Source organism: Equus przewalskii, chromosome 21 (assembly GCF_037783145.1).
Source record: "Equus przewalskii isolate Varuska chromosome 21, EquPr2, whole genome shotgun sequence".
NCBI classification, from domain to species: Eukaryota; Metazoa; Chordata; class Mammalia; order Perissodactyla; family Equidae; genus Equus; species Equus przewalskii.
This window is the reverse complement of record NC_091851.1, coordinates 24,591,796-24,609,885: the sequence shown is the minus strand read 5'-3', so window position 1 is coordinate 24,609,885 and position 18,090 is coordinate 24,591,796. Positions and strand designations below refer to the sequence as shown.

The following is an 18,090-nucleotide window of genomic DNA, read 5'->3' as shown; positions in this document are numbered from 1 at the left end:
TCAGAAAAGTCCTTCTTGTGTCCGTTTTTACTTATCATACAGAAAATTCTATGGGGTTTCTTTTGCTTTTTTATTTTTTATGGTAGATTGGCCCTGAGTAACATCTGTTGCCAATCTTCCTCTTTTTGCCAGAAGAAGATTATCGCTGAACTAACATTTGCGCCAATCTTCCTCTATTTTTTGTATGTGGGATGCCACCACAGCATGGCTTGATGAGTGGTGTGTAGGTCTATGCCTGGGATCTGAACCCACGAACCCCGGGCCACCAAAGTGGAGTGCACAAACTTAACCACTAGGTCACCAGGCTGGCCCCAGAAAAATTCTATGTTTTAAGCTATTTGACCAAAGGAGGCAGAGAAATTCAGGCCCAAATTAACTCACAGTAGACTTGTGGTCTTATGGGTCTTAAAACCCAAGAAAGAAGGGAAGTCGGCTCCTAAGGGGCTGAAGGCAAAAGAAGTGGAGGGAAGTGCTTCTTGTCTTTGTTTTCCTCCATACTGCTTCCCAGAGGAGAAGGCAAGACTGAGTGAGCAATATCACAGATGCGGATTTTCAACTGGGCCTCCATTTCCCCAACATGGTCTGAGAATGCAAAAAACTGGCAGAGGGGCCAGCTCCGTGGCTGAGTGGTTAAGTTGGTGTGCTCTGCTGCAGCAGCCCAAGGTTCAGATCCTGGGCGCCGACATGGCACTGCTCGTCAGGCCACGTTGAGGTGGCGTCCCACATCCCACAACTAGAAGGACCTGCAACTAAGATATACAACTATGCATGGGGGGGTTTGGGGAGATAAAGCAGAAAAAAAAAAAAAGAAGAAGATTGGCAATGGTTGTTAGCTCAAGTGCCAATCTTTAAAAAAAAAAAAAAAAAAATTGGCAGAGAAGGGACTGAAAGTCCCTAATCCGGCCCCTTTCCTATATTTATAGACAGTGAGAGGACTGGGGAAAACTCGGTGTTTACATGAATATACACACACTCTCCCCTCCCAGCAACAGGCAGCCTCCCTCCTTCAAGCTGCCTCTCACAGCCCTTCTCACTTTCGCCCTTGGATTCTAGTCATAACCCTGACAGGTTGCATGCCCAAGATGGAGGCCAACAATTACTCGTTTCCACACTCCCAGCAATACCTAGCACAGAGCCCTGCACTACTAGGTTTTTGGGAAATAGATGTTGAGTGAGTTACAGAAGGATAATATAATGGCCTCTGAGATTCTTAAAAGGGCCAGAGTAAGCAAATACTGCTCCCTTCTCTAGTCCTGAGCTACTATAAAAATCAAGACTCCTCGAGCGCTGGAAATGTTCTACATCTTGATCTGGGTGGTGGTTACACGGTATATCCACTTGTGAAAATTTACTGAGCTGTATGCTTAAGACTCTTCTGCTTTACTATAAATAAGTTATACCTCAATAAAAAAGAAAAGTCAAGAAGCACCAAAAATTGCAATTTATATGCCAACTCTTCCCTAGGTCTCTTTATAGACACCCAATCCCCCTTAGAGTCCTATAAAATGGGTTAAAAGTGGGAATTATTTTTCTGATCCCTTGCACAGGAGGATCCTGGGACACAGGGAAAGACAGCCTGGTTACACAGAGAGTCAGGAATGTAGCAACAAGACCCTGAGGTTTATGATCTTCCACCCAGGCTGCGCCAGCCCGCCAAACCACCAACAGCCAGTTATAACTCAATAAAACACACCAAAAAACCCTTAAAATAGCAACTGTTTGCTCTGTCTCTCCTGTCAGCTGGCTTTCTGCATGGCAACTTTAATTTTATTTTCAAAACCATTCTGGCAGGGCTGGGAACATGCCACCACAGCATCTGCTGAGAAATAATGAGGCAACAGAACTCAGTGGAATGAAGAGATAGAGCCATGGATTCTGGTCTCAGGTTTCCCTTCATGAGCTGTGTCACTTTTAACAGGTCAACTAACCTCTCTGGGCCTGGGATTTCCCTCTGTATGGGCAAGACGAGCTCTCAAGTTGTGTGATTTTCCAGAGCTGCTTAAGAGATAAGAACGTACTGTGAAAGTTAATAAGAGGAAAAGAACTGTTATTTAATGGACACTAGTAGGGACTTGAGGTTTTAAAGGCCTTAATTTAGAATCAGGTAGGTAAATGTCTTCCATATTCCTAAGAGGCTTAGCTGCTCAAGGTGGCTCTCGGATTTACACTAAGCACACGAGGCCTTTGCAGAGAAACCCACTGCTCTCCCCAAAACTCCTAGCATCATCTTCAGTTGCCATCCTAAAGAGCAGATTGAATTAAAATGACTTAGGTCAGGCCAGCCCTTAGCAGTTGGTTCCTTTCTCCGCTCCCCTCACATAGGAGACAAATCGCCTGTGTCCTGTGGCCCCAAAGGTGGGTTGGTGAGCAAGTTGATTCCTGCTGTAAGGAAGCACCCTCAGTATGCTTAATTGGTCACTGCTGGGTTTTCGTCCAGCAGGGCTTGAGCCTGCTCAGCCCCAGCAGAAAGCTGTGGCTTTGATTTGCCAAAAGGCTGGCAGTCACGTCAGAGGCGGGGTATTGATCCAAACAAGGCTCAGATGCCAGGAAAGATGCCCTCCAACATCTGTATTACTCGCCTGGATGGAGGCTCAGGGAAGCAGCTAAAGACCACTATTCAACTCTGGCCTCTGAACAGGGGAATCAATATGGAAAAATGTCCAGTACCTTCTACAAAACAGTGTGTTGCTGCCTTGACTTTTACAACAAGCAAGGATGTACTCAAGCTGTTAAAAGACAAAAGGAATGCTGAGCTGCTCCATCTCTTCATGCTGTAAAACTGCCTGGAGCAACACCTGGTTCTTTGGAGGGTTACTCTACTGTGGCACTTGTTGACTCAGAGAATGTTAGAGCAAGAAGGAAACCTTAGCATTCATTTAATCCACTCTTGTTATTTTATTGTTGAGAAAAGAAAGGCCCAGAGTTGGGAAGGCACTTGGCCCAAAGATACCAGTTGACAGAGTCAGAACTAGAACGGGGGTGCACAGTGTCTCTAATCCTAGGGCTCTGCTTGACCATCCTGGGTGATGGAGGAAGCACCTAAGAAACAGGAAAGCTAACAGGAGGCTGGAAGCTCAGGAAAGGGGGGCAGGGAGAATTTGTTTTCAGATTCTTGTGACTAGGATAGCAGACAGAGTCCAAGCTGGACTTAAATGTATGGCCTCAGAAACAGACGTCCTTGTCATCAGCCAAGGGAAGTAATTAGCTGTCTCTTTCGGATCAAAGATACATATGCATGGAAGCTTAAATAATCTCAAAGATCACATCTAATTTAGAGAGCCAGCCAAGCAGCTGGGAGTGAAATGCACAATATGAGGCACCCAAGGACCTGGTTAATAAATGAGGCTGGGTCAAGCTGGTTTAAGTAGGGAAGCTCTGCCTGCTTACCTTCAGCATGTAACCCGAGATACTCTCGCGTGGAGAAAAGTTGCTTTTCTGCCTCTATCCAGCTGCCCATGATGTGCTGGGCTTTGGATAAAGCAGGAGAACCAGGAAGAAGTAATGAGAGAAAGGGTCGTGAGCCATGGGTCTTCCCTTATAAGGGAACAGCCCCTCTACCCACCTCATTCCCTCAGGAAATAATGAGTAGAAAGCCTACTAATAGGAAACTTCACCAGCATGCTGCAGGAAGATGGCTGTGGGTCCCCAGCAAACTGCTCTTTAGAAGACACAAAGTGTCCATTTGGTACTGCCTCCCTAAATTCAGCCTAACACAGATTCCTCAGCTCAGTGCCCATGGTCTCCTTAGGGAGGTCACAGCCTACCTTTCCAACTCACTCTGCCTGAACCGCCACTACCCCTCACCCACACCCCATCATTCTCCCACCCCTCCCACATACACACACAGCATACACTAACCTCAGTACCTTGGCTCCTACAATCCCCCTGCCTGGAATGGCTCTACCCCTTCCTCTGTCCCAGAGCCTGCTCATCTATGTCCCATACAGTCTTCCACAGTGGGCACTCAAAACATTGGCTGAATTGGGTGGAACTTAATCTAACAACCTTTTCCTTTTCCCCATCAGCATCTGACAGAAACAAACAGCCCCATCCTGGGATGCCAACCAGAGTCCCAGCTCCTAAAGGTAGGAGTAGCTAGCTCTCCTTCAGGGACCATTTTTGTGGCCTGGCCTCTCTGCCTCTTACCTCTGAAATAAGAGCAATAGTTTTTGTCAGAGAAGCTGAGTGCTTCGAGAGGCTCTGGAAACACAGATTCTCAAGTTCAAGGCCATTATTTAAAATTCCCCTTAGACCCATGCACCATTTACCAACTAACACTGAGAAGTTAAAGCTTGTTTCCAGCCAAATGCCTCTTCTTTTATCACAAATGCCCTAGTGTATAGCTGTTGAGAGGCTGCACTGAGGACTCTGGGTAGCCTGTTGGCTTTTTATTTCCACAGAGTGTGGAGATTTCCATCTCAAGTATGGAGACAGTTCATAGTTTCAAGAAAAGCCCAGAGTTTCAGGCCTACTGTTCTCTCAAATCTCATGGTATAATGCAACAACTGGTTCCCAACCTATGGGCTGTGAGCCCATTGGGTTCATAGTTATCATCCACTGCTCTGTGAACGTGCCCACCCAGCACTGCCTGTGTACTGAACGATGACTATATCACACAATAACAACAACAACTACCACTTGCCCACCTACTACCATTTATGTCAGACTAGGACAGAGACACAGAATAGTGGGTATTCAATAAATATGGATTGAAGGGAATTATTTATCTTCTCAATTAATGGATACTAAAAGTACAACTATTATCATACGGCCATCCTTGATTTTTGGGGGGAATTAGAAAAGGGTCCTCCAACCTGAAAAGACTGAGGACCTCTGGGTTACTGAAAGCGTTCTGAATGGAAGGGATTCAGGTCTGGGTCCTAGTCCCAGCCAGACTCCAAGAAAGCAGAGCCAGGAGGCCCTGAGCTCTCTCTAGACCTTGGTTTCCTCAACACAACAACAAAAGGGCAGAATTCAAAGTACCCTAAGGGGTCCTTCCTGCTCTGCTCTTTAAGACCCCACACACTTAGGCCAGTCTCTGAAGCTCTAGAGCCGTACCAGCATGGCTTGACCAGCCCTAGATCAGCAGTTCTCAACCCCAGGAGTTTTTGTCTTCCAGGAGACATTTAGCAGTGTCGCAACTGGAATGGAGGGGGTGCTATGGACACCTAGTGAATAGAGGCCAAGGATTCTACTAAACATCCTATGATGCACAGGACAGTCCCTCACAACAAAGAATTATCCAGTCCAAAATGTCAATAGTGCCAAGGTTGAGAAACACTGCTCTAGAGGTTACTGAGAAAATGAGCTGCTTATGGTAAAAGAAATGGAAACCAGGCTGGGAAATGCACAACGCTGATGTTGTGGCAAACTATGAAAGAAAGAAAACAGTGAATAAAGGCTCTCAAACCATTCCAGACACACACGAACAGTCTCCTCATCGTCTTCTCTCTGGCACTAGTCCCACTGTGTATAAGACGATCCAGTCACTCTCAAGACCCCCAATCTTGTCTTTCTCAACCTGACCCACCCCCATTATTGACACATAGCCTTGCTGAAGTTGGCAAGGGAATCTGAGATTGAGCATTAATAAGAGGGAGCCAGGACAGTGCACAGTGTGGCAGGAAAGCACTGGACTTGGAGCCTAATGCACGGTACCGGCCTTGACTGAGTCCCTAGGGAAACCACTTCATTGCTTTGAGCCTTAGCTTCCTCCTCTGCAAAATGGGGTTAAAATCATACCTGCCCTACCTACCTCATAAAGTTTCTCTGAGTTTCAAAATAAGATCATGTATGTGACAGTGCTTTGGAAGCTGTAAAACCCTGTACAAATGTGAAGTATTCCCTGAAGAATAACAGGTGCTCACACTGTGGAGGAAATATAAAAACTGATTGCCAATGACAGGATTTTGCCCACTGCTAAATTGTAAGCACTCAAGGCTATGGAGTCCCGGCCCTACAGGAACGCCAAAGATACCAGAACCCACTGTGATGAGCCCCCTAATGATCCCCAAGGCTCCTGGGTCGGTCCAGCAACTCACGTAATCTGAACCTCGGCTTCTTCATCTCTAAAATGGAGAGTTGAGGGGAGGGTGATACCACTTAATACATGGGGTAGCTGAAAAGACCAAATGTGATCAAGTTTGTAAAGTGCACGGCATTTCCCAAAGACAGGGGAATGTTTTCATTTTCTCAAGACATTTCTCCTGAAAAAAATTTTCTTTTTACTTTGAAATATAATTTTTGTAGAAAGATGAAAATAACTTAAGAAAAGGTGTTCCTATACTGCTATCTGTCCTTAACACCTCCAAAATTACCTCTAAAATCTAAGCATAAGAAAGGCTGTCTACAGGCGCCAGCCCTGCAGACCTGTCCGCTAAGAGCAAGGAGCCGAATGCCAGGCTGGTGCTGGCTTCTCCTCAGACATGGCCACAGAAGGCTCTCAGAGCCCGTTACAACTCAACACTCAGATCTAACTTCTAACCCCAGACTTGCCAAGCAATCTGCAACCACTTACTGCCTTTGTGCAAGATTCTATAGGGAAAAACTGCTCTGGAGAGGTGACAGCAACTGATCCACCTGATGGAGAAGTAAGAAACTAGCAATCATTTGAGCCTGAAATGTTTCCAAAGTCTAATGAACTCTGGGGACACCGAGCTGATCAAACTCCTCACCCTAAGGAGGAGTCTTTCTGGCGGCCTGATCTGAGTAGCAACTCCTCTTCAAACCTCCGCCGAGAACAGCAGCCAAGCTACACACACATACAAGGCTTATTTTTGTTTTTACAACTATCAGGTCTGTCTTACATAGATTACAAACAAGAACTTACAGCTTCTGCTTATGCAGATAGTGAAGAACCCACTCCTCAGGGTTTCTAGTTCCCACTTCCTTTTGTAGGAAGTAAGGCAATTATAAAGCAAATTTGTAATAATTATCAGAACAGGGTGTACTTTAAATTCAGCATTCTAAAGCTAATTGCTTTATAACTAAACTAAGCTAACCATTTATCCATTCTTAAGTTCTCCCCAAAGGGGCTGATTCAAATAAAGTGTTTAAAAGTACTGCATATATTTCCATGTTCCTGGTTTTTCTTTCTCAAAAACTTCCTATTAATTCAAAGTTTCATATATTTTGAGTTCCTTTCTGCTCTAACATTCTAATACTCTCCAAAATAACTATTTAATAAAACATAGATTAAAACAACACACATACACACACAGCTGTTTTGGATCCCTCCACTGCATATCCTATATTCTGAATTCTGAATATGCTTCTAGAACAAATCACACTGTACCTTAATTATATTTGTTTACTTGTCACTCTAACTAGATTGTGAGCATCTTGGAGGCAACGACTTGTCTTTATCCGCATTTACCCAGTAAACTAGGACAGTATCTGGCACACAGCTCAAGTTAATATACACTTGTCAAATGGATTCGTGAATGAAGCAAAAGTTTCTAGCTACCTTGTTTTAGGACCACCTGAAATGAAATGCAAATGTCTATCTATGCAGCACTAAGACCAAAAAGATTTAGGATCTCCACATCACAGTTCCTAAACAGTGCACAATATCCAAATCCATTTCAAAACCCCTAGTTTCCTTTTCTCAAATACACTACTCTTTACTCAACATAGCTAGATGAAAGCAAAAGTTCTTCTGCAACTTCCAGATGTAACTCTAGATCCGAGGCGGTGTCATATACCAAACAGGAGTGTTTGCACCCAACCCCCACTCCACCTCGTAGCTACCTACTCCTGATAACGCAAAAGACCACACTGTCACTCTCAGCCCTAAAGTGGGGCAACTGCTCCCTTCTTCGAATCTCCACCGAGCTCTATCTAGGGTACTCTGTGGGTGGCACTTCCAGCCAATTTTGGTCTTTAATTACTCCTGTCCTCGGTTTATCCCCCCACCAAGAGCATGAGCCTCCTGAGAGCAGGACTGTAAGGCAGGGCCTGACACCTGGGCAGGAACACTGATTAGGTGAACGTCTGAACTCCTGCTCAGGACTTGCAGAGCCTCTCTGCTCTGAGCAAATTCAACTGCCCTGATTGTCAATAGGAGGACTTTCCTCAGCAGGTTGTGCCAAGCCCCAGGCCAAGAGCCCTGAGCAACCTGGCTCTTTGAGGATGAAAAGGAGAAGATAATGCTCTATTGCTGGGTTTTAACCCAATTAGGAATCCCTGCTCAAAAACTCACTATCACCCCCAAATCCAGAAAAATATCATCTTACAGAATGGAACAGGGTAAGTATTTCCTGCTTCATCATCCCTCCTAACCCCCTCTCCCCTAGCTGAGAAGCTCGTGCATTTTCTAGTTTTACTTACCCATAAGCTCCTGAAAGAAATACTTTACGTGGCTTTAAGACTCCAGTGAGAAAATGTATGGGCTATTTAGTTGTGATAACTTTTTCTCTGAGAGCACCAGAGATCTGTTCAACTGCAGGATCCACTGGGCCAGGCTGCGTCTTGCTCACCACCTGGAAATCCACATGGCAGCTCAGATGGCTCCTAACACAGAACAGGCACTCAGAGAACATCTGTCCCTCCTGATGCAGAAAGCTGGTGGATCAGAACAGTCTCAACACGATATAAACCGACCAGGAAGCAGCCGCAAAGCCACTGAACCAAGAAATCAGAATTCACTGAAAAATAATTTCTGGTGGAAAAAGATATAACTGAAAAAAAAAATCATTTCCTAGCCCCCCAATGTGGAGTTAATTCCTCTTCACCTGGGGTCCTTATGACACTCTGCACAAGCCTCACTGGGTGGAAATTCTTTCTTCACCAAATGGTCCCCTCACCAGGCACTGGTGCTGCCTGAGAATGGGAACTTCCTCTAACTTATCACTGTGGCTGCCAGGACCTGACAACCAGTGGGTCCTCATGACTGAAAGCTTGACTGAACGCTTATCAGTTATCCAGATGACTGGCTTCTTTCAAGAAGACTGTTACCCCGTCAGCAGGACACGGGCTTCAAATTCTTCTTCAAGGGAAGGAAGGCAGACATCTACTGAACCATCTGCATTCCATGGCCTCAGTGGATTTGGAGGTAACTGAAGGTATCTGGGAATAGGGTGAGCTGGATAAGAGTTCAACTTTGAGCAGCAAAATGAGTGAGGAAACGGACCAGGGAGCCAGCATCCCTGAGCGTCCAGGAACAAATACTGGCATGGACATACAAAAAATGCCCAACATTCTCATTTAATCCCTACAATAACAATAGAGAGGTGTCTCTCAAACTTTAACATGTACACAAACCACGTGGGGATCTCATAAATGCACAGGTTCTGCTTCAGTAGGTCTGGGTGGGGCCTAACAGTCTGCATTTCCACAGACCACACCTTGAATAGCAAAGTTGTACAGTAAATAGTCTACCCTGTTTTTGCAACAGGAGAAGCTGATGCTCAGAAATATGAGGAGACTAGCCCCAGATCACAAAACTAGTAAGTGGCAGAGGTATAATGTGAATTCAGGTCTTCTGATCCCAAACCCAGCAGCTTTTCCATTACACCACACCACTAACCATTTGAGCTAAAGAGCCACAACCACAGACATGTATAGCTTTCCTGTAACCCTGAAATAAGCATTCCAGCCAGCTCTGCCCTGTAAGGAAGAAGGAGGAGGCAAAGCTAGAAATATCAGCTACAGGAGAATCAAGCCAGCCAGATGCTCTTGTTAAGAACTTAAATCATCCAATCCTTCAGCTAAGACTCCTTAAGAAAGGCCAAACAAACTTTAGGGGTTCCTAGATGCTCGTTCCTTTACTAACGAAGGGCCTCAGGAAAGCATAAATGCTTTTCAAAAAAACCTGTCTCAGTGATAAGGGAATTATCAGGACCATACAGCACAGAGAACCAAATTAATTCCTAGACAAATGGCTAGTCCTGTGTGTTCTGGGCTATGCCGCTCGAACCTTGGCTGGAATATTCAGAGGATTCAGCTTTGCCCACTCCACACCTTAAGAGCAACACTAATGAACAGGAGCACATCCAGAGGAGGGTAATAAGGAAAAGGGCAGAAACGCGAGGCAACGAACATTCAACGGAACAGAGAAGATCTGCCCCGGGCTTGAGACACAAGCACCTTCTTTGATCTGTCCTGTAGAAGGGGCACTAGACCAGTTCTATGTGGTCCCAGAGGCAGAATTAGCAACCTGTTTTCCCAATGGAAGAAATGCACTTCACAACTGTCTAGTGTCAGAGCTGGGATTTGCCCCCATGCCTTCTAACTCCAGATCCCATATTGTGTCCACCAGCCCAAGCTGCTTCCCTACGGAGCTACCACCCCAACCTGTACCAGAGGTAGGCACTACGGGAAGACAGATCTCAGTTCCAAATAAGAAAGGTGACTTTATATTCAGAGCTGTCCAAAGACAGACTATGCTGTAGTGTGGGAGGATAGAGCACCTAAGACAAATCCTGTCAGCAGAGAGGTTCAAGTGGAGGTTAATCGCTTGGCAGCAATACTGCAAAGGGAATTTGGGCACTGGATGGGTAGCTGGGTGAGATGAACCTGCCAACCCTCAGAGATGAATTAATCTTCCTGCTGCATTTTCCTCTAATACTTCATTTGTACACTTACTATGGTTTGCCTTTTCTTAGTTACTTGTACATGTAATGTGACCTCCTCACTGAACTGTGAGCCTTTGTAGGGAGAAGGCAGTGTCTTATCCATCTTTATATCCCTTATTGCACCTAAGACTACACTTAGGAAACCAGGCACTCTGCTAGGCACTTTACAGATATCAACGTATTTGATATCTTCACAAGAACTGTAGGAAGTAAGTATTATTATTCCCCCGAACGCCCCCCTTTTTTTTTCCTGAGGAAGATTCGCTCTGAGCTAACATCCGTTGCCAATCTTCCTCTTTTTTACCTTGAGGAAGATTAGCCATGAGCTAACATCCATGCCAATCTTCCTCCACTTTGTATGTGGGTTGCTACCACAGCATGGCTTGAAAGTGGTGTAGGTCCATGCCCAGGATCGGAACCTGGGAACCTGGGCCACCAAAGTAGAGTGTACCGGACTCAAGAACTATGCCACAGGGCAGGCCCCTATCATTCCCTCTTTATAGATGGGGAAATTGAGACTCAGAGAGGATAAGTAACTGCCGAGGTATTGCTGCTGAGTGGTGAGGCTGGCATTTGAACTAAGAAATCTTTTGCCTACATCATCATGCTGCCTTCCTCCTAGAAGGAACTCAATAAACATCTGCTGACTTGAGCCAAACACCTTAAAAACATGCCAGTACTATGTGAGTTAGGTCCATTGTTGCTTCCTGTTGCTATGCTCGAATTTTCCTTCTAAATATAACCATCCATCCTCAAAATGACCAATCTGTAGTTGTTGGGGGTTTTTTTGAATATCCTCTCTCTCACTTTTTTAAAAGACAGTGCACAGCACAAAACAGTTCTGGGCAAGAGAACAAAGTTTTCATAAACCTTTCCTACCCAAAGGAATTCCTCAAGGCCCCAAAAGCTCCAGCCCCTCGTCCTGGTCAGCCCTAGCTCCATCTCAGGGCTCTGGACCACTGTAAACAAATCAGCTCCTGGCTTTCTGCCTCAGGGATGTGCGGCTCGCACACATCTTCATGGGCTGTTCTCCAGGACCTCGTCCTCCACATTCAAACCCAACTCAGGACAACTCACAACTTCCCTGAGCAAAACAGTCTGGCTCAAAGGTCCTCACATTTAGCTAGACTTTCAAAGAAAATCTATCCTGAATTTCAAATCACATTATAAACCTACTGGCAGGCACTTAAAAATATTTAATCTCCCTGCCAAATGGGGCAAAAAAAGATTTTGTCATTTGAATCAAAAGCACTAGCATGTTTGGACAGCCAACACATAAGGCCTCTCTGACACTCCATCTGTCTTAAGAAATAAACCAAACCCAATCTGGCCAACTATTTCTTCAAGCAAGAAATTTAAGCACCACCAAGGGAAATTGCCGCTGCTCAGTTCCCTGGGTGGGTTTCGAGTTTTCCATCCCAGGGCCTCTGGGAGAGGAGAGCCTGCTGGTACATGCACCATTAAGATACTGTGCTTTTCAACCTGATACCTTGATTCTAGAGAAGCAAAAGGCCACGTTCACTATAAATTTAACTTATTAAGATGTCTTCCCATGCTAAGGTTTTAGGGCAGCTTTATTAAACATGAAAGCACCACACCAGCGCCAGCAATGAACAGGACTTAATAAAGATATATTTCCTGTGAGCGCCTGGCCTCTTTGCACCCATCAGGTATTTTCAGCTGAACCTAAATTAACCTGCAAATGAACTGACTTGCATCCATAAATCCAAAAGAAAAGATACCCTGTCTCCATTTCCCAATCTCGTACAATTCTCCTATTAAACTAAAATATGATCCTTTCTACAAACTGTTTCCATTTCTATTAAAACAGGAAGAAGGGGAAATCTGAACCACCTAGTAGATATTTCATAACTAGTTACAATGCCTTAAGAAGAAAAGAATCTTTGATATCTGATGATCTTTCTCAGAAAACCAACAAGGTACTGTGTAGAAAGTTACCAAAAAAGTCCTAAGTTTGGGTGATTTTTGTCATTTCACCCAGACTGTAATCCTGATTTCCATCCAGTTCTCAGTGAAAGAACTGTCCCATTTTGACAAACCAAGGAAGTCTAATCAACAATAACTGCATCCGAAAAGGGAAGAAAAGTATACTTATTCAACACCCACAACGTGCCACACTCTTTCATATATTATCTTAGCTAATCCTCACTTGAGATGTAGTCACTTGAGATGAATATTATTTCCACTTTATAGAAAAGGAAAAGTCATCATTTTTAAGTCCCTTTGATGGCAGGGACCATCTCTGGTTTCTCTTAATTCCTACCACCGAGCTCCCAGCACTGAGCATGGGTCCTAGGACACAGTTTAAGAGCCTGCACCTGCCTAAGAATGAATGCATGACTAAAGGTAAGGAAAAGGAATCTGCAAAAAACATGCAATCCAAACTTTGCTCTAGGCTCCTAAGTGAAATCACTGCCTGGAACACACCTGCACACTGCAAATAATCTACTTGAGCTTCAAAGGTTTGTTTCAAAGGACAATTTATCATCTTTCCAATGTGTACGCCACAAAGGTAGCATCCACATTTGGCTATACTCTCCACAGGGCAGGGCCTGGTCCTGTCTCATTTCTTTTTCTCCCACTCAGCACCACACCTTGCACAGGTGGGTGTTTAATGAGCTGAGCAATGACGAAGGTCACGATGACGCACGTTCAGCCATCATGGGAGTAGATAGAACACAAGATGCCCACAGCCACCAGAAGAACTGGTCTCTGAGTCGAGTTACATCCTCTCTCCAGGCTCATTTTCATCTGTGTACAATGGGAATGACAGAACATACTCACGAGATTGTTTTCATTCATTTAACAAATACTTACTGGACGTTAACCACATGCCAGGCACTACGCTAGGTGCTGGGGACACAGCAATGAACATGCGTATCACATCCTGCCTCATGGAGCTGACAGTCTCAGGGGATGCTTCAAGACTCATATGAAAAAAAGTTTTACTAACTTAAAAGGACTATACAATTATGAAGTACTTTTCCTCCTCTATGTTTCCCAACTTGGTTTATGGCATCATCATCCACTCAGGTGTCCAAGCCTTAACTGGGAATCATCCTCAACTCCTCCCTCTCCTTCAGTCTGCCCGCAATTCCAACAAGTCACCCAAGCTCTCTATCACTTCTCATCTAGTTTTCCATGCTTCTACTCTAGGCCCTTTGTTCCCACCTGAATAATTACAAGTCTCTTTATAATAATGATAATGGCAAGCATTCATTGATCACTCACCATATGGCAGGCACTGTGGTTAGAGCTTTGCATGCATAACGTAATTTAATCCAATAAGGTAAATACCAGTACCACTACTTATAGAGGAGGAATCTGAGGTGCAGAGTAACTTGCCCAAGGCACACAGCTAGTAAGTGACAAAGCTATGGCTCAAATCCATGTCTATGAGATTCTATCCTTATCCCTTATTGGATTCCTGCCTCCAGTACCTTCTTGTTGGTCTACACTCCCTCCTTTATGCTGCTGCTGGAGTGCTCTTTCCAAAATCCAAGCTGATCTATCTCTTCTGCTTTAAGACAGCCAACGGCTCCTCACCAGCTCCAGGTCAAGGTCTAAAGGCTACATACAGGCCACTCCCCAGGTTACCTATCTGCCATCCAGCCCAACAGACTTCCACCAGGAGACACTCTCACTACTCCCCAAACTTCTTACAGACCCGCCTCACATCTGCCTCCTCTGTGAAGCCTCCCTTGTCCTTTGCCCTGGAGCCAGGAACTTCCTCCTCTTCAGGCTCAGCCCTATGTACACACTCATGTTTCAGCACTGACTGGTATGTTTCCTTCCCTCCCTCCCTCCTCTCCTCCCTCCCTGTCTCCCTCCCAGCCCCACTCCACACACACACAAACTCAAAGGGAAAAAAAACACTTGTAATCCTGAGTTACTGGAGGGCAAAGTATTTTTCTCTCTGATTCTCCATGTCTTGGCACAGTAGCGAGTCAATAAGTGACTAAATGAATGGTATGTGGCGGTGTTAACAACTCACAGCACTATCCCAATAAGCAGATAAAACCTTTCCCCCAGAGGATGCAAAAAGAAGGGCTGGTTACAGCAGCTCCTGCCCTCTCAGGCAAAGTGAAGATGACAAACTGCTTTCGAGGAAAGCTATTACAACTAACTGAGGCTGGTCCTCCACAGCCTGCTGGCAGCCTCTGGGAAGTCAATTCAATCACCTCTAAAACTACAGAAACTAAACCAGCTCTTGACCAAAAGATCACAGGAGAATAGCGCTCCCAGATGAGAGGTGAGGTAAACTGCCACCCTCCTCCACCACCCTGCAATGGGCAAGGCATTCCAAAACGCAGACTGGTAAAAACAAGGACTCTGATTACCATGCACAACAGAGGATCCTGACTGGGGAGAGTCATCAGGGAAAAAAGCTGGAGCCAGCAAAATCTAACCCTGCTCTCCCTCTCCAGAGCTACAACTGGAGTCCACGCCACAAACGGATGACTGCAACTGCCTTCTCACCGGTCCCCCCGCTCCTCTGCTCTCACCCCACACTGGTCTACTTTCCCAAGAGCAGCCCCATGACGTTTGAACTTAAAACTATATCAATGATTAGGACACGCTCCTGCACAACACCCTCCACCAGCTTTCCATCCACTTGGAACAAAATCCAAACTCTTCATCAGGAACTGCAAAGTCCACTCCCACCCTCTTAATTTCACACCACTCTCCCCTTCAATCACTACATTCCAGACACAGCTCTTCCATCTCTTAAAACAAACCAACCTCCAGGACTTTTCTTACACTGTTCTCCCTGCCTGGAAGGCTCCTCCCCTTGAGTTTTACAGAGCTGGTTCCTTCTTAGGACTCAGTTCAAACTCAACCTTTTCAAAGAGGCCTTACCTGACCACTCTATCTAAAGTGACACCCCTTCCCATCCCATCACTCCCTATCACATCATTTTTTTTTTAAGCACCTGTCACCACTAGGCAATATTTTCTTCATTTATTTTCCTGTTTGTCTTCTCCCTCATTAGGGTGGAGGCTGTGTTTTGTTCACCCTGTGAACACAGCGCATGCAATAAGCACTCAAAAATAATTTCCAGAGTATGTGTTGCCTATCAACAGAGGAGTATCCTCAGGATGGGCTATTTTCTTCTTCTGTTAGAATGAAGAAAACATATTTAGCCTCTACTGCGTGCTGGGCACTGTAAATCCACGATCTTCCTTTCAGAGTAGTAAAAGAACTAGCTCAAGGTCACACAGCTAGTGACTAGCAGACTTCCGCGTTAAATACTTGTTTGTACAGCTCCTAAACCTCTCTCACCTTCACCCCCCTCTGAGGGGGAGGGTTGTCACTCTATGGTTCACTTTCATATTGCCATAACAACAAGAAAAATCAAATATTTCTAAATTGCTTTACAGTTATTAAACTATGTTCACATTCACTTTACTTAAGAACGCAAAGCACTTGCCCAGAAAGCCATACAACGACAGAAAGCTAAGTAAGCACGCCTCAAGGTTCAATATCCCCGCCCTGAACCCAGTAGTGGGGACCGGGGAGGAATTGGGGCCAATGGAGGAATGGAATCCCTATTTCTGGAACAGACGGATTGGGTAGAGGTGAGTCACAGGGTGAAGGCTTGTGCTAAGCGAAACTGATAAAACCTAGCTATGAGGCAACAAGACGTGAATCACAGAGCTGGATGGCACTTTAGGCCTCTGGGAGGCCAAACCCTGGCTGATGGATGGGAAAATGAGGCCTCAAGAAGGAAAGCAACTTGCTCAAGTTCACTCAGCAAGTGAACACAGCCTGAACCAGGGGTCTCCTCTCCCCCAGTCCCCTTTTCTCTCCATCAAGGAGGCTTCTCAAGGAGAATTCTGAGTCAGGAGGATGGGGAGAGGCCAGGGGTAGCTCAAGGACTCCACGGAGGGGTCGGGAGAGGGCAAAGGTGGGACCAGGAAGGACACAAGCGATAGGATGGGGGAAAGAAATGAGCCGCGGAGGCGGCGGCGGCATTATCTGGGAAGGTGAGTGAAGGCAGGCCAGAGAGAGCAGAAAAAGGCGGAAGAGAAAGGGACAGAGTGAGGGAGGAGGAAAGTGCTGTGAAATCAGGGTCTGAAGGGGCCTGGCAGAGCGGGGAGAGCCTGAGGGGAGAAGGCTGGGATGAGAGTCTGATGGCGGAGAAGTCCAAGGCTCGGGGAGACACTGGAGGGAGTCAGACGGAGAGTCCTGGGCCCAGAAAGGCACAGAAGGAAGTCTCACGGCGGAAGAGTTCCAGGATCCGAGCAGACTCTGGGGCGAGTCTGACGAAGCTGGAGGCCGGGCCAGGGAGCCCGGGGGAGTCTGAGGGGGCCAGGCCGACTCACCGCGCTTGTTTTTGGTGCCGTGCTTCTTGGCGGCCGTCAGTTCCTGTTCGATCTTCTTCTCTAGGAATTCCTGCTTCTTACTTAGCATCTCCTCCGTGTCCCGCAGCCGCTGGATGGCCTCCTGGGGGGTCGGGCCGCCCTTGCCGGCCTTACCCCCTCCCGCCCCGAAAAGCTTCCCGAACACCGACATGGTTGCTGCTAGCCGCGCCGGCCTGCGCCGTCCGCTCCGGCTCGGCTAGGCTCGGCTCCGGCGCCCGCTCCCGGCCCCGTCGCTCCCTGCCGCCGCAGGCCTCTCCACCGCCTCCGCCCAGCTGCTGGGCCCGGCCGCGCCACCTCCCACAGGCCCCCACGCCCGGCCCTGCCGGCGTCAGGGCAACGCGCCGCTGACTACAACTCCCGGTAGGCAACGCGCCGGCCTTGCCTCAAATCTAGTGGAGAGAGGCGCGCGGCACGCTGGGAGGCTGTAGTTTTCCGGCTTGAGGCTCTCAGCGGCGCGTCTTTTCGGTCTAGCTAGGGTAAAAGGGCGAGGTGGCATGCTGGGAAATGTAGTTTCCCTGTGAATCCTCACAGTAGGGGTATAATGACAGAAAAGAGAGAACATTATTTAAGAAAACAGTAATTAACATTATGGACATTCTGTGATCCGGGCAAAGTGCTTACATACATTATCACATTTAGTTCTCACAAGCCTATGACAGATTATACTGTTCCTATTTTACAGGTGAGTAACCAAGACTCAGAGAAATTGAGTGACTGACTAGCTTAACTTATTAGTCCTGTCTTTACATGTGCTGTTCCCTCTACCTGGAATGCCTTTCTACTCTTTATTCACTTAATAGGTTCTTTGAAACCTAGTAGAGGCTAACAGCCTCTACTTCTAACTTGGCACTGGAGTTAGACTGCAAAGATTCAAAACCTACCTTGAATATTTATTTAGGCAAGTTACTTCCCCTACTCTGTGTGCCTCATTTTCCCAAACTGTAAACTGGAGATGATAACAGGACCACTCTCAAGCTTATGTGAGATAGGGAATGTAAATGCTTACTTAGCATAGGCTTTGCACAGTAGGTACTCAAAACTGTGTATTTTATTCCTGTGTATTCTGGGTCATCATCATGCACAATAATAATTAAACCAGGAAGACACCCAGAACTTTTTTTTTTAAGATT

The 18,090-nt window shown here is 46.1% G+C and overlaps 1 protein-coding gene across 1 annotated transcript in view; it reads right to left on the bottom strand.

Moving 5' to 3' along the window:
• CHMP4B (charged multivesicular body protein 4B) overlaps positions 1 to 17,312 on the bottom strand; it is a 40,976-nt gene extending 23,664 nt beyond the window's left edge. Inside the window, exon 1 of the mRNA XM_008506921.2 lies at positions 16,922 to 17,312. Within this exon, the coding sequence (XP_008505143.2) occupies positions 16,922 to 17,111 (190 nt within the window). The 5' untranslated portion in view covers positions 17,112 to 17,312. The remainder of the gene's footprint in view (positions 1 to 16,921) is intronic.
• Positions 17,313 to 18,090: the final 778 nt, after the last annotated feature.